This window comes from Gymnoscopelus braueri (genome assembly GCF_963280865.1).
Source record: "Gymnoscopelus braueri genome assembly, chromosome: 11".
In the NCBI taxonomy this organism is placed as follows: domain Eukaryota; kingdom Metazoa; phylum Chordata; class Actinopteri; order Myctophiformes; family Myctophidae; genus Gymnoscopelus; species Gymnoscopelus braueri.
This window is the reverse complement of record NC_137613.1, coordinates 55918760-55936837: the sequence shown is the minus strand read 5'-3', so window position 1 is coordinate 55936837 and position 18078 is coordinate 55918760. Positions and strand designations below refer to the sequence as shown.

Genomic DNA, 18078 nt, shown 5'->3' with positions numbered 1-18078 from the left:
GCTAAGCTCTTGGACTATGTGGGGCCCCAGGCGGCCGCCGAACCTTGACTACAGCAAAGCACGGCCCTGCACACACACACACACACACACACACACACACACACACACACACACACACACACACACACACACACACACAGCACGTTCTCTGTGTGTGCTTGTGGCAGACAGCAACAGAGTGGGTCTATGGATTCGACGCATGCACAGTTTGATCATTCGCCCCATAGCTTGTTGTTAGCTGTTGGATTCCACAAATAAACATATTTCTTATCAGCTTCACCTGGACTAGATGTATATATTTTTTCCATAACAATACACAATAATATATTAAAGCAGCAACACATTCCACAAAGTTTGTATCAAAATGACAATGCTGTATTTTTATTTCACTTTGATGTACAGCCAACATTACAAGAGCAGCACGTCTTTACAATAAAATAACCAGAATAACAACATGAATAGAAATAACAATACCCATAAAATAGCCAAATTGATTAGGTTTCACACTCAATAACATATTATCTATATAGTTTATGTTTGAAACAAATAGAAAAAGAAAAAGGTTTCCCATGTGGAATGGTTTATTATTCCTGTAGATTCATCAGTTAAGTGAGCTGTCCAAAGAGCATTGCTAAAACACAAGAGAGGACTAAAGCAGTTTCCAGAGATAAGTGAATAGGCTCTATGCACAGCAGCCATATTGGAAGGAAATTGGGCCTCTTCCTTACTTCCTTCACAGGTCTTACCAATGATACTAATGAAGGCTCCGTTCCATTTCGTGTAGCACAGTGGTTCTCAAACGTTTTAATTTCAAGGACCCCCATAACTCTGAGAGTGTACAAATGGAACCACATCGACCCTAACAGGTCCATTTTGGTTCCATTTGTACACTCTCAGAGTTACACACCGTAAGGGGCCAGTTGGAACCCCCTCAAGGAACCATGAGGGTCCCTGGACCACACTTTGAGACTCACTGGTGTTTCCAGTCAGCCAACATGCACAACATCAGCCCCCTGACTCTGTTTGACCAGAATGGAACAGATCCTTAATTAGTATTATTGGTAACACCTGTTAAGGAAGTAAGAAGAGGCCCAATTTCTTTCCAATATGGCTGCTGTGCATAGAGCCTTAGGGTCAGAATATAGAGCAGTGATTCTAATTTTTTTTTATTTCAAGGACCCACAAATTGATATACATTAGGCTACAGACCTCCATGTGAATGTGATAAAAAAAAGAAAAAAAATCTTTGGGACCGCAATCAACACTGTAAAATCCTCAGTGTTTATTTAATTCTGAGAGTGTACAAATGGAATCAAATAGACCGTAAAACACACACAAATGGACCATGTACCCGGACCAGACATTGAGGACCAGTGCTATAGGACACACATGGGAAACGGCCCATGGATCATTAAAATGTACCATTTGAGTACATAGCCTACCGATCTGCATTCCACTGATGCAGGTATGTACTTAAATGGCAAATATTACATGTTAATAATTATGAAGCAGTTCACATTTAAATCATAATGCAATGTGTGTTATCAGTGACCTATGGAGTGGAGCATATCGGACAACTGGCAACATTTGTTGTAATAAAGTTGAAGTGGATTCTTTTATGTAAGTCATATTTTCATTGTAACCTCGGAGTACACCAGAGTGACACATAACAGCGGATCAAATACAATAAAATAAAATAAAACAGAAAATGATTGTGTTGTGAAGCAAGGACCCAGGTATTGTGGCATGGTAAATAGATTATTGGAAATCAATCTGTCTTGGCCACTGGAAAGAAATGCTGCCCGGCCCTGATATAGAATGTGTGCAGGGTTGCAATCAGGAGCCAGAGGAACCGGAGGAACCGGATCCAACATTGAGGAACCGGAATGGGTTCCATCACATTTGGAACCGTTTCCTGTGGGTTTTATCACACTGTCAGAGCTGCTATGTGGACTTCACGTCTACAATTACTATACCGGTGGTTCTCAAACTTTTTTTTAATTTCAAGGACCATCATAACTCTCAGAGTGTACAAATGGAACCAAATAGACCCATTTGCACATTCTCAGTGTTACAGCCTTGTAAGGCTCCATTTGTAACCCCTCTGTCTTTTTCGATGACATTTCCAAACTGATGGGCAACTGGAGTCACTCTGATATCCCATAATATGAATCATTGAAACAAATTATTTTTGTCTGTTATTATGTCTGTATGGTGTGAATGTTGGTGCTGATGATTGTATTTTATTCCACACTTTATACAGCTTGTTACTTTGTTGTTAATCAACCTTATCTTATAATTGGTCCTCACCAATCCATTATAAGCACCATTTCTGTCTACTCACTCTGTGTCTCATTGGTGGATTGTGGACAGTTCAGAAACCTGCCTGTGTTTGTGACATCATCGATGGGGAATCCATTTATAGAAACTACTTTCTCTTCCTGGAAAGTTAGCATGCTGAAATAGAAGTTATTGTTCTTGCATCAATAATATAAAAAATACAAATAAATAAATGTGTCATTTGGACTTCGAGATCGACATGGGAACGGTGTGGATCTCGGACATGTGACCAACCTGTGATGTTGGTCAGCAATGACATCAGTCAACTATGACATAGCTGTGACGTATGACTCCAAATTGGGCCACGGTTTTCAGCGTGAAGTTAAATATATTTAACTACATAATATGGTATGAAACGTACTGTATGTGAAACAAATTAGTGGAGGTACTTCTGTGGCCTTACTGGCAGCGTGCATAAAGTCAATGGTTTGCAAGATTAGCTCCGGACAAAGAGACTGACACTGACTCTCAGAGACGGACGACTAGCCTCTCGACGACAGCCATGCTGTAAAAAGTTTTATACCGTTGCTGTCGGGTGGAAAGCTGACAAGACGGATCAGTGCATATTCAACAGTGGGAAAAATAAATGTGTCATTGGGGTCATTTTAACATCTACTCAGGCTTTTGTGAGCGCCTCAGACAGTTTTAATTTGCTTGATTCAATATTCGTCTTTTCTCTTTTGATATTCATTTTATCAGACACGCCCCCTTCCTTTTCAGACTCATTGAAAACACACGCCATTGGTTCTGGTGACTGATATTGTCCTTCTAATGCGTGAGGGGACTGTGTTCTTTTTCATTAAAAAACACAACCCCCTCACGTATTAGAAGGGCAATATCAGAAACAGGGACGTGTGTTTTAAATTAATCTAAAGTGGTTAAATTGGAGTTTGAAGTTACAATGGGTTTTGAAGTTACAAGGGGTTTAGGAATAAAATGTCAAATATCTAAATACTGAATCAAGCAGCTTAAAAACTGTCTGGGGTGCTCACAAAAGCCAGAGTATACGTTAAAATTACCCCAAAAGTGTTTGAAAGTGAAATATCCTATGCTCTTCCAGTTTATTTCTGTTCTAAGCATGTGTTGTAAGCATTAGAACGCTTCATGAAAAGTCCAAATCAAGTGGCTTTAACCCATTCAATCTGGGAACACATCTCTGTAATTTTAGATTTCTTTGGGCTATTCCAAAATAGCAGATATACAAGTTCATAGCGCGGCACAGAGTGCCGTGCTATGAGCTTGTAGATCCGCTATTTTTGAATAGCCCAAAGAAATCAAAAAATTACACAGATTCTTTCCCGGTCTAAATGGGTTAAACTCCTGTCCAGTGGCCATAGTGGGTCATCAGTGGCCATAGTGGGTCATCAGTGGCCATAGTGGGTCATCAGTGGCCATAGCGGGTCACCAGTGGCCATAGTGGGTCATCAGTGGCCATAGCGGGTCATCAGTGGCCATAGTGGGTCATCAGTGGCCATAGCGGGTCACCAGTTGTTCAGTTCCAGTTCAGAAAATCACGGTCATCAAATAATCTGAGCTGGAAAATGTATGTTTTTATGATCATTTAGTAACTGCTGGGTCAATGCTGATCCAACCTGATTGCTCTTCATATCTAGTACAGTGATTCTCAACCTGTGGGCCGGGGCCCCACTGGTGGACGGGGAGGGTTTTGCAAGTGGTTCCCCAAATAATTGGCAAAACACTAAGATTTGAACAATATAATATTAATATTAAAAAGCGATACCAATAGATCTTAAAGTATACCACGTACAGTAGGTTCCATTGATCCAAAGTGGAACACAATCAATGGATTGATAATTTAAATAATGATGAAAATACACACCGCACCATTTTGTCTGTGTAAAAGACATTGTATTTTACAGATGATGTGATTGTAATTATTATTATTTTATTTTTTTTAAATGTGCATAATTGCCGATACTGAACGTTAAATAATGGCCGACATATCGACCAGACTCTAGTATAGTGTAAATTTGAACATCTGACATCAACTAAAGGCACAAATCACTAATATGTGTGTTAATGGCAGTTTAATGGGATGCCATACCACAGTTTACTCACTTTGTTATAATCCCTTTTACCTGGGTCATCCCAGAAACCCTGGCTCCAAATAAAACACACTTTCACGGCAACAATGTGCGATCCAAGTATAACAACGCTGATTTGTCCACTCAACAATCTCTTTGCAGAATTTCCTAAAGTTACTTTGTCAACACTGCAGGGATGCCACAATGCTCGCATGTCAGCAAAATATGCTCCTGAAAATGAATTCATTCTAATTCTACTTGGGATTCAATGATGGGAGGGATATTTTTTGTTTTATATTTGACAACTCATCCTTTTGAAAACATGCCACTCCAGAGCTTGTTCTATGCCAAGATGAAGCCGATAGTAGTAAATTCCTCATGGCAAAGAGAGAATCACTCCTATATTGAAGACATACAGTACAACACTGACCCTAAACAGCCTGGCCTAGACTACAGAAAGGCACTGGAAACTGCAAATGTACAGGGGGGTCAAAACCTGATCTATACTTCATTGTACGACAGAAAATAGCCAAAAATAGCAGACCTACACGCTCACAATGCATCACAAACAAGCATTGTGCACTTGTATATCAGGTCTTTTTGGCGCATGATGCCGTCATACAATGGAGCAGTGGTTCTCAACCTTTTCAGGCCGCAACCTCCCAAAATAATCATAGTTGAACTGGGGACCCTCCAAAATAATCATATTTGAACAGGGGACCCCCCAAAATAAACATAGTTGAACTAGGGACCCCTCCACCCTGACAAACACTTGGAATTGTAGGAGTTGAGGCATTACATTTCGTTTGACTTGGTTCCACAGATAAATATTGTGAAAATAGCTGATCTACAAGCTCACAACATTGTGAGCTTGTAGATCAACTATTTTCACAATTATTGCCTCTTTCTTATATTACTTGACAATTTGGCCAATGTTTGACCAGTTTTTAAAGTATAGTTTGTTGATTACTTTTGATGCAGTAATGGTCTTTTGTCATTTCTTTCTTCATTTTTTAGGTATTAAAATGCTCTTAAAAGTCATTAAATTGTCACTTCACTGTCATCTGGGCACCCAAAAGAAAAAATCAAGGTCCCGACCCACAGGTTGAGAATCACTGCTTTTTCCCCTCTCCTGTCTGTCCTTACGGTGACTCACAGATCGTGAAAGGTTGTGAAGGTGTGCCAACATATGACATGTGAAAATGAACTGCAACAACACGAAAACAGAAACTTAACACGCATGCTGTTAATTGGCCTGTTGGTGGTTTGATTGGTGTACATTTATTTTCCTTGAATTTGTTTTGTACATAGGCTACATATGCTAATACTGTATGTAATGTGTATGTTAATACATACCGTATGTCACTGATTTTCAAACGTTTAGTGTGCAACACCTATGTGCATGTCAAAATCTCAAGGCACACCAGTATTCATAGCGAAAATAGCTGATCTACAAACTCACTGTTTATTTATTTAAGGGGGGGGGGGAAGCTTTTGCCCAAATCAGGGCCACCAGGTTGAAAGTAATTCAAATATATTTTTAGCGTGTATAATGTGTCTCTGTTTTGGGAAATGAGTGCGCACAAAGTACTAATATAGTAAAGTCGAATATAATTCATAACGTTTTGTATAGTTGTATACAATAATAATTGTGTGGTTGTCACATCTGGACTCGTCTCATGGAACACCAGTGTGCCTCCACACAGCGTTTGAAAACCAATGCTGGTTGGTGGGAATTGGTGCACGCCCCCTGAGGAAGGGGAGTATTTACGGGTGTCACTGGAGCAATAGAGTACAGAAGTCCTGACGTCACTTGTTCATCCCCAGGTTCGTAAAGTAATTTCGCTATGGAGAATAACATTGGGTCATCATAGAATCGTCTCATATAAGAATTGTGGTCCAAAAATAAACAAACTGTCTTGGCGATATTGTCAGGGAGGAGGTTCTGTATCGTTTATGATAGTCAGTCACTTATATTTGATACAGTCTGTTTCTGGCGAAAATGTAACTAATTCGGCGGAAGTAACATTAGCGTTTTCTCACCGTCAGTTGATGCTTCATATCCATAAGAGTAAAACCGTGGGGTCATTTGTTTATTTATTTTTGTAACACAGTTCTTATTTGACACGATATTAAATACGTCTATGGGGATTAGAATGGGGGTGGAAAACCGCGAACCAGGTAGACAAACCTAGGATTTGTAAATTACGTCAGACTTCGGTGCTCTATGCATTAACGGGCCGCCGTATTGGTCTGGGCAAACCACGCCTCCTAATGCATGTATGTCTATTGAAGCAGGAGGTCTCTCCACTATAAAAATCATCATAACTCATAATGCATGTATGTCTGTTGAAGCAGACATACCAAAATAACATTTCTCACATAGATAGTAACAGTAATGGTTATGAAAAATGTTTAAAATTAAAAATAATAAAACTCGAGGAACCCAAAATGCACACGACTCAGGCATATTTCTTGCAGTGGAGTAAAATTGCTGGGACGAATATGGTGGCAATGTTGACGTATGATCCAGTAGCCAATGTGGTGGCTATGTAGATTACTGTACGTCTATGGTGTGAAATGTGGAAGTGATTTAGTGAAATTACATATTCAGGGTCATCACGACAGGTATTACAGACCACTTTGCTAGTGTCTCAGTACCTGCCTGATTGCCTTGACAAAACCTTTTAACAAACACTTTTGATAGTTTAAAGCTAAAGAACTAGAGCGCTGCAATCATGAAGATTCTAACGTCCAGTGGTGGACAGTAACTAAGTGCATTTACTTGAGTAATGTACATAAGTACATTTTTTGAGTACTTTTTTTACATTTCAAATAAAAACATGTTTTACTCTTGACTTTTGTCTAAAAATACAAATGAATGCCGTGTTGTGAGCTTGCACATCTGTTATTTGCACTATATATATAAAAAAAAAAGAGGTAACTTTTTCTTCTGGGGGGGGGTCTACATTTCAATACAGCAGTGTAATGATATATGTTAAAACAAATGACCTCTTAATTTGTATTTTTAAATACTTGAGTATGTACTTGAGTAGGCCTATATACTTTGTCCACCACTGCTAACGTCAGCCTGTTCATGTATAGATTGTGTAACCCGTTAAAGATTAGCATCAGAAGATAAAAAACTGTGAGTTTTATGTTATCATGAGGTATTCTGGCTTTGGCGAGATCTCACCGTATGGCAAAAAGGTTTGGTTACATACACGGCAGCACTGTTTCATCACAAATACCCACAACACTACTTTAAAGCTGAATGTTTTTGGCTTTTTTTTTTAAATATCTTTTGGTAAGAAAATAAATTAGGTTGAAAGTGGTTCTAGCATTTTACAAGAGGGCTAACAGGCTAACGAGGCTAACAATGACGGCTAGTTTGAGTTTTAAATCCACACACAGCAGAGTACAATACAAGCACAGAGGTGACAGAATTCAGTATGGGTCCATGTGGGCCGTGCCTTCTTCACCTGCTGTGAACACATGTTCACTATTCAGTCACTGAAATCAACTGACCTCCTTCCCTTAGCCCAATCCAACCCAATACACAAACTTCCATCCTCGCGTCCTCCACCCGCCTTAACAGAGCTCCTCCGAGCGAGGAGGCAAGGAGGGGAGAAGAGGATGGAGGAATCGCTCAGGTTTGCTTTATTGAATGGGAACGCTCCTTGCTCAGTCAGTGTCATTTTGAAGCGACAGCGATTACTTATGACGTGTCACACAGCTGGATCACTGTGGTGTGGAGGAAGAGAATTTATACGTCACGCATTCCCATGAAAACACTTCCGCTAAGGAGTCATGAAGGATACACTTGATGTATCCTGGCTGATCCTTGCTTGCCAAGCTCCTCTCTCCTCGCTCTCGGCTCCTCCCAAAGTAAATGAACAGCGTGACGATGTCTGGTCACGCTGGAGGATGGAGGCGGCGAAGAGGCAGAAATTTGAGTATTGGGATTTGGCTCATGAGTCTGGAAAGACTCATTGTCTCGCCAGCTCTTATTGTCATCATGGTATATTAAGCTAACCAAGTTGTTGTCATCTGAATGGACCCTCGGTTATTTGATTTCAGTTGTCTCTGCCGCTTTGACCATTTTCATGTTGCTTTAAATAGGGGTGTCTGTGTCTGTCTGTCTGTCTGTCTGTGTCTGTCTGTCTGTCTGTCTGTCTGTCTGTCTGTCTGTCTGTCTGTCTGTCTGTCTGTCTGTCTGTCTGTCTGTCTGTCTGTCTGTCTGTCTGTCTGTCTGTCTGTGTGTGTGTGTGTGTGTGTGTGTGTGTGTGTGTGTGTGTGTGTCTGTGTGTGTCTGTGTGTGTGTGTGTGTGTGTGTGTGTGTGTGTGTGTGTGTGTGTGTGTGTGTGTGTGTGTTCATAGGGTTTTGTCTATGTTGCTGTGAAGAAGTACCAAAGTGCATATAATATGGGGGAACTGGGTTTCTACAGTGCATACAAACATGTTAGTTGAAAGGAGAACAGAAGAGGAGAAAGATACATTTTGTTCAGGACACATCGATTCAAAACCAGCTCCCCTCCGTTCTGTGTTCAGATTGTGGAGAAAGCTCGCTCTCTCTGTTGCAAAGCATGACACATTATGTCAAAGACATCAGTAGTTGTATGCGTGTGTGTGTGTGTGTGTGTGTGTGTGTGTGTGTGTGTGTGTGTGTGTGTGTGTGTGTGTGTGTGTGTGTGTGTTGTGTGTTCTGCATGTGCGTGTGTGTGACAGCATGGGTGATTAGGCTGTCCACACTGATTGTTAAATGCATTTTCTTGGCGTGTGTGTGTGTGCGTGTGTGTGTGTGTGTGTGTGTGTGTGTGTGTGTGTGTGTGTGTGTGTGTGTGTGTGTGTGTGTGTGTGTATTGAGTTCAGGATTTGCGGTGTAAATATTCTTTGTACATTTTCGGGAGCGAGTGTTTGGCTTGTAGCAAAAAATACCCTAAAGTTGTAGCTGTGTGCATATTTGCTAGTATTTATGGTACGTGTGGGCCTTTTGATCCGGATTGGAATTGGAACATGAATCGTACTCAGTAGTGGTTCTCAAAGTGGGGTCCAGGGACCCCCAGGGGTCCTTGAGGGGGTTCCAAATGGACCCTTACAGGTCTGTAATTCTGAGAGCGTACAAATCGAACCAATCTGTTCACTCTCAGAGTTATGGGGGTCCTTGAAATTAAACAAAAAAAGTTTTGAGAACCACTGCTACTCAGTTAGCAGGCCCTGGGTCTGCTAAAGGCATAGTGTGCAACACCTCATCCAAGAGCTGCAGTGCACGGTGCAGGTGCACCTCCACCCAGCAGGGGGTGTGCTTGATGCTCTGCCGGGGGTAGTCGGGCCCCCAGCCCTTGACGAAACTCAGACGCAGGATGCACAGCCTCCTCAGGTCGTCCACGCCGATCCCTGCTGCGGCGGACAGACCTGTAAGCGGGGGAAAAAACACACACTAAGTTTAAAAAAAAAGTTTTCAGGTTCTCTCACACTCTGTCTCTCTGTCTCTCTCTCTCTCACACGCACGCACGCACGCACGCACGCACGCACGCACAGACAGACAGACACAAAGCGTGTGACCGAATGAGCAATGCTTTGATATCATGTAGGCTACTATAGTAGCCTACATGATATCAAAGTATTGTTTACAGGTCAGAACAAAAATGACTTAAATGTAAATTCACCCAGACATTGAGACATTGAGCGCAGCCTACTGTATCAGATGAAATTGATCAAATAAAAGTGGCTGCTCAGGTGAGGGCACTGTTAGAAAAACAGGTGTGATAATATCAATTGGAACAAAACTAAAGGAAGAAAGAAAAACCCTTTATTAAAACGTTACTTTAACCCATTCAATCCGGGAACGACATTTTAGATTTCTTTGGGCTATTCAAAAATAGCAGATATACAAGCTCATAGCACGGCACCGAGTGCCGTGCTACGAGCTTGTAGATCTGCAATTTTTGAGTGGGAAAAATTGTGAAAATGTGTGCAAATCTTTGAATATATATATATATATATATATATATATATATATATATATATATATATATATATATATATATATACACACACTTTTAACTCAAATCATTGCTATATATATATATATATATATATATATATATATATACACACACTTTTAACTCAAATCATTGCTTCTGGGGGGTCCCTTGAACAAATATTTTGAGATGGGGGTCCGTGGCTAAATACATATCATTTTGGGGGTCCTTGACATGAAAAGGTTTGAGAACCACTGATACATATGTTTTTTTTAACTGTTAGGATTTAGAAGACATTTGTAGAATCCCTAGCCCTGGTTCAGAGCGTTAGTGAGTTCCCTCTAACGCCCTGGAAGACCCCTCGCTCTGCGCATGTACAAGGAATTCCACTGCCCTGCCAGCGCTCAAGAGTAGTGAAAATAAACTAAACCATTTCGCTACTCACCGAAGCAAAGGCTGTTTTGTGTTGTTAAAAGTCTATTTCTCTGAATGCGCGGGCCTCTCAGCACCCCACCTACTCTGTAAAATACACTTTTTGGGCAGAAAATTAAATATGTCAGCGAGACGGAAATTATTTTTATTACTCCACAGTGCCCTCTACAGATCTGGAGGATTTGCTTACCATCAACCAAAATCTGTAGAGGGCACTGTGGAGTAATAAAAATAATTTCCGTCTCGCTGACATATTTTATTTTATAGACTTTCAACAACACAAAACAGCCTTTGCTTCGGTGAGTAGCGAAATGGTTTAGTTTATTTTCACTACTCTTGAGCGCTGGCAGGGCAGTGGAATTCCTTGTACATGCGCAGAGCGAGGGGTCTTCCAGGGCGTTAGAGGGAACTCACTAACGCTCTGAACCAGGGCTATAGAATCCCCAGAATAAAAAATTTGAGGTTAAAAATGTTTGCTTTAAATGTGTTCCCGGTTTTAATGGGTTAAAAGTAGGTGACATTCCGGACTGATAATTGATCTGCTAACAGATCTGATGATGGTGGTGGGCACAATTCTGACAAAGGTCCTCGTCACCTCATTTAACCACCCTATCCTTAGTTGATCCGATTCAACGGATCAATATAGCTCCCTCCTCTTTTCGCTCTACACTAAATATGTTCACTGAAAATACTACTAGCTCACACTGCGTCACAGTGCAAGTACTTGTGAGTGCTTCCCCTGAAGATGACTTTTTTTTTAATCAATTACACACCACGTGAAGCCTTGAATTCAAGGAGAATGTTTGGTTTTGTCACATTCCTTTATGGTCAATGAAGAATCCGAAAATACAACAACAAAAATATATCACAAATCCAATACTTGGAATTACGCTGTGAACATTGTTTTGGAGTTAATTTTTTTACTCGATTTTCAGGCCGCTACGCAACCTTCAAATCCAGGCCTATAGTGCGTGCGCTGATCAGAGCAATTTTCACCAAGTTATTGCCATTTTAAATGTCAGACACTGTGACACTGCTATGACACTGCTGAAGTACCCCATATATATATATGCAATTTTTGGTGTGACTATTGTCATGGCAGACCCCTGAACAGCATGTGTGCCAAGTTTGGTGAGGATTGGAGCAAAAGTGTGCTTGGTGAACCCGGGGTCCCTGGTGTGAAAATTTGAATGGCCGTCCACTGAACAGTGTTTGTTGCACGTTTGCAGGTAAACGTTTCCACGATTTAGCCTCTGTGACCAAAGACGTTTCTTTCGATAGTCGCCATACACAAGGCTTTGCTCTCAAACATACAGTAGCTGATAAAGAGACATATTTGCAATCGCCGATTGCAAATATATTCGCCATATATCGTCCAACCTTAGTGGCCCACACCACTAATACTATATAGCGAAAAGAAGAGGAGGAGAAAAACAAGGAACAAGACACTGACGCCGACGCTGACGCAGACGCCGAAGAGGGTGAGGAGGAAGAGGATGAAGAGGAGGAGGAGGACAATAGTCACACCAGAGCCCACACGTGGGCTCTGGTGTGACTATTGTCATGGCAGACCCGACTATTGTTTGTTGTTTTACGCTAAAGTTTATGTTCTGTTTGCGTGGATCAGTTTATTCGGATCGGAAGATTCAGGTTCGTTTGGGATCCCACTAGGAGGGACCCCTGATGTGGCCCCTTGACAATAGTCAGACCACCGGTCTGACTATTGTCATGGCAGAGCCCTGAACAACGTTTGTGCCAAGATTGGTGCGGATTTTGTGCCTGCGGGCCACACATGGCCCCTGGTGTGGCTATTCCGATGGCGGTTGCGTTTGTGATGTCCACCGTCGGTCCGCCCGCCCAAATACCCTCTAGGCAATTAAACATATTATTTTTAATTAATCGAGTATTTTCTACTTTTTCCTCTTATTCTTAGGTTCTTCATTCACCATAAAGGAATGTGACAACAACAGACAATTCTGATAGAAGTAGTATTCTGATAGTCACTGATAGAAAACAAGTCATCTTGAGGGCAATCTGGGAACCCTGTTTTTTACTCTTTCACTTGGCTCTGGGACGAGCTGAATGGAGCACCCGTGCACCCGTACTGATATGGAAAACACTTACTGACTGCAGGTGCGATTCCGCCCACACTGCCTGGCCCGGGAATGTTGCCCGCTACTGCAGCCGCCTGGGCCGCTGCTGCTGCCTGCGCTGTAGCTGCCTGCTGCTGCATCTGTCTGTGACACTGCCGCAAGTCAAACACCTGGAGAATCAACCACGCACACACACACACACACACACACACACACACACACACACACACACACACACACACACACACACACACACACTGATGATGTCACAGGTCAAACACCTGGAGGAAGAACCATTAGCCTGATCCCAATACTTAAAACTTCCATCCTCACGTCCTCCTCCGCTCCGTGTCGTTTCCTTAGTGGTGGAAAAAGTACTCAAATTCTTTACTTACTGTAAGTAAAAGTATCAATACTGCAATGTAGAAATACTCTGTTACAAGTAAAAATCCCGGAATTAAAAATGTACTTGAGCAAAAGTACAAAAGTATTGGTATCAAAATGTACTTAAAGTACCAAAAGTAGAAAGTACTCATTATGCAGATTTTTTTCACAAGTTTTCAAATGTATAAAATGTATAAAAATCTTTTGAAAATAGCAGATCAACAAGCTCACAATGCGTCGCATCGCAAAGCATTGTGAGTTTGTAGATTGGCTATTTTCAAATGGCCGAACTGTATGGGTTGAAGTGGTTAATTATGTTTTGTAATAATAATCAAAATCTACAAAGTAACTAGTAACCTAAGTTTTCTAATAATAGTGGGGTAAAAGTACAATATTTGACTCTGAGATGTAGTGGAGTAAAAGTAAAAGTATAAACAATTGGAAATACTCCAGTAAAGTAAAAGTACCTCAAACCTGTACTTAAGTAAATGTACTTAGTTACTTTCCACCACTGCGTTTCCTCGTACCTTAGACCCGCCTCCGAGCAAGGGCACGAGGATTAGATATGAGGACAGAGGAATCGATCAGGTTCGACTTGAGAATGATCACTGAAGTGCCTTTTTGAAGCGATGTCATCTACACAGCATGTTACATAGCTAGATCACTGGTAACAGAGCTCAGATGTCATGTAAGGCTCTATGCACGTCATATTGGGAAGAAATTTGGCCTCTTCCTTACTTCCTTCACAGGCGTTACCAATTATGCTAATGACGGCTCTGTTCCATTCTGGTCAAACAAACCATTAGATTAGATAAATGTTTATAAAGATGTAATTTGAAAAAGAACTGATTCAGCAGCTTTGATCACTGTTATTCAGAGATACTGTATATAGCTCATTGACCTAACTCTTCCAGTTTAATCAAGTTTCAGCCTTCACTCTCAGACCATTGACACTGCCTATTTAGTTTACATTATTAGAATACGAGCAGATCAAACGCTCTAAATCACCCCGAGGAGGAGATGGTCTGCTGCAGTATCCAATAATTAAACACATTTTCCTCACTCGAATGTCCGTGTATTTTGAGATGGCCAGAATAGGGAGGTTAGGGTTTATGTCATATTTGATTTTTTTGATTTAATGCAATGAAATACCGTTTAAGGATCGGCCGACACCTTGTTGTGTAAACGTGTCACTTCTGTCATCCTCTGGTTCTTAAACTCTTTTCATGTCAAGAAAAATCTCAAAATATTTTGTTCCACCCCCAGAAGGAAAGATTTCAGTTAAAAATGTATATATATATTGAAAGATTTGCACACATTTTCACGATTTAAAAAAAATAGCAGATCTACAAGCTCATAGCGCTGCACTCGGTGCCGCGCTATGAGCTTGTATATCTGCTATTTTTGAATAGCCAAAGAAATCTTAAAATGACACAGCTGCGTTCCCGGTCTTAATGGGTTAAGTGGAACATGAACACATGGATCAAACGGTGGGACTCGCCTTGATATAAGCTCCGGGGTAGATTTTGTGCACGGCGTCACCAGGCGCTCGGCCAGCCTCCCTGTCCAGGTAGTAGCTCTGTACAAACACTGCATGGTCGCTCATACAACGCATCCAGACGTCTCCCTCCCCACGACACTCCAGCTGCACGCCTTTACCTATATGTAACCTGCAACACACATTTTACTAGTTATACGTTTTACCTACAGTATATGCAGTGGTGGAAAAAGTACTCAAATATTTTACTTAAGTAAAAGTATCAATACTGCAATGTAGAAGTACTCTGTTACAACTAAAAGTCCGGAATTCAAAATTGACTTGAGTAAAAGTACAAAAGTATTGGTATCAAAATGTACTTAAAGTACCAAAAGTAAAAGTACTAAAATGTTTGAAAATAGCAGATCTACAAGCTCACAACGCCTCACGATGCGACACGTTGTGAGCTTGTAGATCAGCTATTTTCAAATAGCCTGGGTATAAAATAGGGCTAAAGTGGTTAATGTATGTTTTATAATGTAATAATGTATATCTGCAAAGTAACTAGTAACTAAAGTTTTCAAATAATTGTAGTAGAGTAAAAGTACAATATTTGCCTCTGAGATGTAGTAGAGTAGAAGTAAAAGTATAGACAATTGGAAATACTCCAGTAAAGTAAAAGCACCTAAAAATTGTACTTGAATAAATGTACTTAGTTACTTTACACCACTGAGTATATGTAACCTGCAACACACTTTTACTAATTATAAATTATAAATTTCTATGCAACCTGCAATGTACGGTTGCGGTTTTTCGCGGTTGTTCCCCTTTTATTTCGCGTTTTTTTCCGCGGTTATTCCCCTTTTATTTCCGGTTTTTATTACTTTAATTCGGTTAATTCGGTACAAAAAAATTACTCTATGATGTGTATATGTGTGGCAAAAAGGAAACGTTGCAGGGGGGGCTTATTTAATTTTTATATAATAATATAATAATTTTGTATATAATATTATATATTTTGTTATCAATTATCATCAACATTGGCCATCATCTTCAGTTTCAAAGTGCTTTATTTATAAAGCAGCTTAAGTAAGTTCTCACTATAAACCCCTTTGTTTCAGAGGACATATAGACATGAATAACAAATATAATGCAGCTGAGAAACTTTGGTCAACTTCATTATGTACTTGAATAATACATTACAAACAGCAAGAATGTGGTCTGACTAGTCTAACTGAGTTGATGGCTCATCATGTGTGTGGCTAACTGGCTATTGTTCTTGAGGTGATAATTAATGGCTACTGGCGAAGGAATTCACACATTTCAACGACCTGCCATTCACTTCATTGAACGTAGGTCACTGAATTGAGTACTTCATTAGTATTCAAATTGCGCATCATAGCACAGCAAAATCTTGAATCTTCAATACAGTTTGTGTCTTCAATACCAAGTTAATACTATTCTGTAATAGATACAAGAATGCTCGCTGTTAACACTGCTATAATTATATCTGATAAGCCTAACCAGCATTTTTTATAACAATTCTTGCACTTCTATGGTAATAAAAAAAATATGCATCTAAGGCTAAAAGCAGCTCCGAAGTGGTTGAGTTACAGGGTGATTAACGTTAGAAACAGTAGAAAATCAGTACAAAGCATATTGTAAGTGTACTCAGTATTGCTGTGAAACTGGGCCTGAGTGGATCTGGCCGAGTTTGTGCGGGGCAGATGTAACAGATTGGATATTCCAGAAACACAATCTTTATATCTTTATTGTTCCCTTGTTTTATCACCCTCGTGCCTCTTTCTTTATATGGGCTGAATGAGGGATTGATTGCTCGTGTCTGAATACAGGGGGCGCTAATGCAATACTATGTCACGTTCCCATCTGTTCCTACCCTTGTGCCTTATATGGTCTGAATGAGGGATCGATTGCTCCTGCCTGCATTAGCATATAGGAGATGCTAGGCTCCGTCATTATTACAGTAAATGGAGCCAAAGCAAGTGGTTGTCCTAACTGTCCCTTTATTTACTATCTTTTCCCTTTATTCAAGGTAAAGTGTGTTTTCACCAAATTGATGGTATTTAGGTAGGAACGTATGTGTATTATTTTGCCATTTGGAATAAGGCATAATGGGAATGTTTTGGAGGTTTATGTTGTGATTAGAAGGCAATGTGGCCGTGGCGATAGCACACAAAGCTAACTATTAGCAACAGCTCGCTAGCACAGCTGGTGATGCGAAATGAAGAAGAAATGTGTGGTTCTATGTGTTTCAAATGTGTAATGGACCTTCATGAGAGTAAATAGTGGTCATAAGGTTACAACACTATATCTCTGAATAGTTTGCAGCAATTGCAGATTATGTTTAACGTGCGTGGTGCGCGCGTGCGTGCCCGCGTGCGTGAGTGAGTGAAAGAAAGTGCATTAATGAAGAGTCAGTAGTACATTGTGGTCATGTTATATATTAATGGACCATTTACCTGTTGTGTACAGTATACTGATATAATTGACATTTGTATTCTGGGCAGCACTGTGAGAGGGAAATGTGATATTCTGTCATCTACTCTGAATGAAAAACAAGAATGTACAATATATGTGATTATTACAGTAAATGGAGCCAAAGCAAGTGGTTGTCCTAACTGTCCCTTTATTTACTATCTTTTCCCTTTATTCAAGGTAAAGGGGATTTACATCTTGGAGACACTACTGAGATGAGTGTTGGGAGGAACATCTCTATGCCAGGCAGATATTTCACCCCATCAACATTCAACTCTTATTAACCAACCCAGAGTAGCAACTGGAGGAGGCATTCTTGTGCAGGAGTTGGGAGAGAGACTGACGGAGTAGAGTGTGCACCTGAGGGTGGCAGCAAAGTCAGGCCAGCATCAGCCAAGCCCCACCACAGCAATATTCCCCCCTCCGCTACGGTGGCAAATATTGAAGAATTGCAAGACACTATTAGCAAGGAACTATGCAAACTGACCAAAAATCAGCTGATCGAGATATGTGACTTCCTCCACATTTCGGGACCGAAACGGGAGGCCATAACAAGTAAGACTCAAATGTCTCTTATTAGTCACATTGTACAATATCTGGAACGAGAAGGAGTGAAGGATCTAGAGGATAATGGATTGTCAGAGCTCTTGTGCTTGAATGATAAAATACGTGAACTGACTACAGTCAGTGCTGTTTCCAAACTTAATGTTGGAAAAGCCACCGCAACGGCACAAGAGGAAGAACAACAGAGAATTCAGAAGGAACTACAGGTGCTGCAGCAGTTGCTAGATGAGAAAAAAAGTGAAATGGAAGCACTTGTTAGTCGT

The 18078-nt window shown here is 40.6% G+C and overlaps 1 protein-coding gene across 3 annotated transcripts in view; it reads right to left on the bottom strand.

The window, feature by feature from the left end:
* Positions 1 to 889: 889 nt before the first annotated feature.
* smad10a (SMAD family member 10a) overlaps positions 890 to 18078 on the bottom strand; it is a 122363-nt gene continuing 105174 nt past the window's right edge. For 2 of the 3 annotated variants that reach the window (XM_080442200.1, XM_080442201.1), the window contains 3 exons: positions 14780 to 14948; positions 12926 to 13064; positions 890 to 9800 (listed from right to left, as the gene is read on the bottom strand). In XM_080442200.1, coding sequence (XP_080298326.1) covers positions 9589 to 9800; positions 12926 to 13064; positions 14780 to 14948 — 520 coding nt within the window. In that variant the 3' untranslated portion in view covers positions 890 to 9588. The remainder of the gene's footprint in view (positions 9801 to 12925; positions 13065 to 14779; positions 14949 to 18078) is intronic. The other variant, XR_013934049.1, reaches the window with a different exon arrangement.